The sequence below is a fragment of the Etheostoma spectabile genome, chromosome 13 (genome assembly GCF_008692095.1).
Source record: "Etheostoma spectabile isolate EspeVRDwgs_2016 chromosome 13, UIUC_Espe_1.0, whole genome shotgun sequence".
Classification (NCBI taxonomy): Eukaryota; Metazoa; Chordata; class Actinopteri; order Perciformes; family Percidae; genus Etheostoma; species Etheostoma spectabile.
Window position 1 is genome coordinate 17979446 of NC_045745.1, and position 5379 is coordinate 17984824.

At 39.2% G+C, this 5379-nt stretch overlaps 1 protein-coding gene across 3 annotated transcripts in view; it reads right to left on the reverse strand.

Annotated features, from left to right (window-relative positions):
* The window catches only part of stk32a (serine/threonine kinase 32A), a 74375-nt gene that overhangs the window by 57831 nt on the left and 11165 nt on the right, over positions 1 to 5379 (reverse strand). For all 3 annotated transcript variants that reach the window (XR_004334577.1, XM_032533044.1, XM_032533043.1), the window contains one exon: positions 5163 to 5314. Coding sequence is in view for 2 of the 3 variants with exons in the window: in XM_032533044.1 (XP_032388935.1) it covers positions 5163 to 5314 (152 nt within the window). In the remaining variant the exon portion in view is untranslated. The remainder of the gene's footprint in view (positions 1 to 5162; positions 5315 to 5379) is intronic.

Genomic DNA, 5379 nt, shown 5'->3' on the forward strand with positions numbered 1-5379 from the left:
TATAAACCTGAAAATGAGCATAATATGGGTGCTTTAATCAAGGTACCATCATGGCTTAGTAACAGTACTTAATCAGGATGTTTTCTTCTTATTTATACCACCACTGATTCTATGATCTTCCATTTTACCAGAAGCAGGTCACCTTGACATCAGGGCAAATACTTGACATGCTTTCTAGTGTTCAGTACTGCCTGCAGCGTTTCATGTAAAATGAAGCTATGATGTGCACATTTTGTAGATACACAAGAATACAGTTTGTACCTTAGGTACAAGCACATCTTAATATTACTTGTAATATTGGAATCTGACATTAAGGCTTTAGGGCCTGTACCATAAAACAAATCTGGTGTACTATATCTTTTATGTCAGGATGCTTGGAGGAATCCTTTTCTTATTTTCTTTTGTTAGACATTATGTAATTTCTGTTTGGCTTTCTGAGGAAAAAGTGCAAATGAATGGGGAATAACTGAATGATTTCTTTCTCTGCCTAGAAATGAACGTTATTAGTGCAGTTGCATAATAACAAATAAGAGACTCCCTGAAGCAAGAGAAGCTTTTACTCCACAAGGTTTCAGACATTTGTTACTGTACTTATTTTTTCCCCTTGACAGTTACGAAATTACTTTTTTCTTTACAATAACATGTGTTATAGCAACATAGCAGTCCATTTGTTAGAGAGGGTTAAACTTCAGACTTTAGGTTTAGTTGTGAATTCTTATCCATACATTGAAAAACGTTGGCAGATAATATTATTAGGTGGCCTAGTTTGTGGAAGAGAACATTATAAATTATATTGTAAAGCTAGGTATTGTTAGCGTTAACTATTAACTTTTTAGTACAAACAAGTGCTTTTGGGGCGCGGATAGAGTAATAGCACGGAGACAGCTTCGACTGTGTAACTTGGTCCACGTTTTAATGAAACTCCAAGTGTAGAACAACTCAAGACTCATAACAATCACGCTTTATCATCTCATCATCATATCTCTCCGCCAACCTAACTGTTCCTGAATTACAGGCAGGGTCCAACATGTTTGATAGCTCCCTTGATGGAAATATGTGACTTTTTTTCAGTAACTCTAAAAATGGTCTAAAAAAAACTAAATATTCACAAAATAAAGCTCATCTTACAATATTGAAGATCTAGCCAATCTTTTTGGTTGTTTTTATGTTGGCATGAAATTATTTTATCATTAATCTGCCCATCAGAACATTCACTGTTTTAAATCTCTACAGGTTTAGATAAATCCCATCTGTTTGGCTTCGTTGTCGATTATTAAAACTAGCTCGGCGGGCAAATTCATGGAAAGAGTTAACAGTAAAAGTTCTTTACTTGTTAACAGTATGACAATGTACACAATTGTAGTTACTCTCAAAATTCAACAGTTTTACCAGATGGCGTTTCTGGAATATAGAAATAATTCAAGAACTTAACTTAGGGCTTTTTTTTTTTGCAATGCTGTTAAATATTACTGCACTACTCTTTTCCTTCTCCTTGAAAACAAATGTGCTACTCAATAGAACAAATTACAAAGCCTGTGCTCAACACATCCATCACAACAAATAGCAAGCCGGTAGTTTCAAGAAGTTCCTCCTCCGTGACATTTCCTCCGTCAACAAAAAAAATTAACTGCAAAATACACAGTTAAAGAGGCAGCAATACTGGAAGCTGAGTACAGCAGCATCTGATGCTGGTTGCCATACTGTAGCTCACTCTCTGTGGCCATCTTTGATATAGTGTGAGTATATCACTGGCAGTGCCCATAAGCGCTCCCCTTACACAGTGGGACTTAGTGCAGCGTAGGCACAAACGGCTGCCCCACCACTGCTGGCACATCAATACACTGACCGTACCACACACTTAATGCTATTATAGGGATTGACCAATACTGTTTTTTCAAGGCCGATACCGATCATTAGTAGTAGTAGTAGAAACTAAACATATTGAAACAATATGCATTTATTGTAGGGCCGTCAGTTAAACGTGTTATTAACGGCGTTAACTAAAACCTATTTTAACAGCGTCAATTTTTTACATCACAAGATTAGTGTTCTTTTTGGCCTAGCAAATTTTGTAGTTTTTTACACATGCTGTTGCAACAACTAGTAACGTTAGAAAAACTACAACACCACACCAGAACTAGCTAGACCTGAAACAAAACCACAGGTACGCCGCGCACACTTGTTTGGGCTTGCGAGCCGGCCAAAGAGTAGAAACGTGACGTTCTGAGTGGATGGCGAGCGAGAGACACCGAAATAGATGCCAATAAGATTCTGAATAGAAAGTTTACTTTTTAAAAGTTTCCAAATGGTTCCATTGACAAGACCTAAAGTTATTTGTGTGTTTTGTCGTTATCATCAGCTATCATCGCAGCACGTCCAGTCTGAAATGCCACTTGATGGCCAAGCACACGGCTGATGCCAATTCTCCGCCCCCTTGTCAAAAGAATTATTTTCACCCTTTTATTGATGGACAGTGTTACGATGTGTGAGAGATTATTTGCTCCAAGTATGAACAACTGCTCCAAGTGAGAATGTTACCGATCCCCTTTTCATGTTAAGAGCATTAAAATGAGGAAAAAATAATGGGGCAAAAAGAACTCAAGGGACATTTAGAATAGATATAAATGTGTGTGATGTGTGATGAATTGCGAGTTAACTATGACATTAATGGGATTAATCGCGATTAAATATTTTATAGTTTGACAGCACTAATCTATAGTGAAAATGGAAATCTTTTGAACAAAATTAAGATTTTGGAGTTTTACAAACTCCAACACAAAACTTTGTTTCAATGCTTTAAGCAATTGCATTAGAAAATTCCAGCCTAAAACACAGTAAAAGATAGTCAGGTAGTGTTGTGGGCGGAACATTAAGTCAGACTCAGTGGTGAGTGAAACTAAAGCAGAGGGACAGACACAGAGCTGTAGGCAAGCCAAAGTAGCGCCCTTTTTAATAAACAGAATTTATACTTTATCAGGGAAATAAAACAGCGATACAGATCATCTACAAACTGCCAAAAAAATGGCCCAATATATGGCTAGTGTCAATAATTGGACTAGCCCTATACTGGAGGTTATGATTCTTTAAAATCAGTATTCCATATCATACTTTATAGTTTGCATGGAGGGAAATGAACTTGTTTGAAAAGTTCAGAGGTTTGTGTTTCGCTCCTGTCTTTGAAGTGCTTTGTTGCTTGGATTCACACAGTGCACAGACACCCAAGGTCATGCCCAGTCGCAAGTGCAGTGACAGCAAGGAGAGAAAGGGAAGAGAGGCAGGTGGTGAAGGAGGAAAATACGGAGAGAAGGAGGAAGGTGAGTAAAGAGAGGAAAAGGAGAAAGAGGAGAAAGAAAATAAGGACTGAGGAGAAGGATCAGAGGACAGGCCAGAGAACAGAAGAGAAATGAAGTTGTTTTTTTGCATGTACGTATCTGGCTCAGTGTGGTTCATATGCTGCCTGCAGGTAATCTCTCCCCATCTCTGACCTTGAGCACTTACCTCAGGCCAATCATAACGTATGCCAACTCAACACAGTGAGAGAGACAGGAAGAGAGGGAGAGAGAGTGGGCACAGCGCTGACCCAAGCACATCTCTGGAGGAAATCACCACCACCCAGGGGGCTTTACGCTGCCAAAAGCATTAACTTCCAACTGTTTTTTTGTCCAACACAGCATGCAATCAAGCAAAAAAGCAAGCCCTGGCATTGTTTGTCTGATGAGTCTGTACACCACATATCTCTATCCTCTATTCGTCGCTAGTCTCCCCTTTCCTGTATCTTGTTGCTGTCTTTTCCTCCTCTTTTTACTGTGATTTTATAGTCTTTTCTCATTCATTCCTACCATGGGAGGGTTTACTTTAGTTTCACTCAAATTAATAATTAAAAGATAGCTCTAAATTCCGTCGGAGTAACTTTAAAAAAGATATGAAATTAACATGGGAGAGAAGGCAAGTAGGTGAAGAGAGGATAGAAAAGTGGGGCAGAGGACAAAGGATAGACAGGGGCGGGGGGGAAGCTTGTTGGAGAGCATTGGTGCCGCAAGTCACTTTTTTATTATTTCCTTATTTAGTTGTTAACATTTCCAGAGTTTATTTTTATAGGCAGCTGCCTACCCCCCAAAAGGGTAAGTAGTGGTCCTATAAATCAAAAGCAGGATATAAATAATACTACAAATAAATAAATAAATAATAGATTTTTTAAAACTGGACTGCATGACCGTGGCAGATATTCATCATCCTTGCACATACATTCCCTCCTCTCTGCCTTGCTGCTTGACAGAAAGAAAACAAGTGTGGCTTCCTCTCAAAACGTTGCAGAGTGGGAGTGCTTATCAAGAATTAATGACGTCTTTCAAACAGAAACTTAACAAGCCATACTTATCAGGCATCGCAATAAAGTACGATTCCTGGTGCTCAATGAGCATGGGGCTTTCAAATTATGATGAATAAGTTGCTGAAAGTACCTGATGAGTCATCTTAGATTAGCTCTTGCAGTTTGAGTGAGCTTGTACAGTGTACACCCAAATGTGGTGAGGCAAATGAGAAGCTGCCAAGAAACGAGAGTTGTGCCCATAAAAGTTGAGCTCGGATCAGTGAGCAAACTACACTTTCCTTTTAGCGACTTCAAAGGGTGAGATGATGCAGATGGAGCCTTGAGAGTGTTCTTCAGTAGGTAACACCCTTTCAGAATGCGTCTACAGACTTAGTCCAGACCCATCTTTAATGGTTCATTGTCCCCCTGTGTGTCTGTGCATTCACTGATTTAATGGAGAAGATACAATCACCATAAAAATCAAATGGGTGACAAAGAGTGCACTACATAATCATTCAAATGACTGCTATGGCTGATTGTCATGACCAGTGTGAAACACGAGCCTTTGTGAAGACAATCTGCTGAAGTGGAAATAATTCATAGTGTGCTTTTTTTAAACAGCACCATTCTCTATACATATTTAAAGGATGGAGGAGTATATTCTGTCAAAGTCACTCAATGCTAAATTCATGGCAGTCAGAAGTAAGTTCTGCTAGAGCAGTTACATGAACAGTCTGCAAGAAGTGATCCAGGGTTAACTGCCATTCACAGGACCTAGGCCCAATTGATACACGGACAAATACTGTACCGGACACACATTCAAATACGTATCCCCTAAATCACATTTTCTTACCAGAAGTTGACCAGGAAAGGATGTTCAAGGTTCTGCATTATCTGCAGCTCTTTTAGGACATTCCTCACTTCGTTCCGCTCCACGCATTTCAGCTTGTTCATGTACTTCATGGCGTACATCTTCTTAGTGTCCTTCTTCTGTACAATACAGACCTGGTGATAAGATCACATCAGTTCAGTTCAGTTCAAGTTTATCGTCATAGGCACCTTAGTACAGA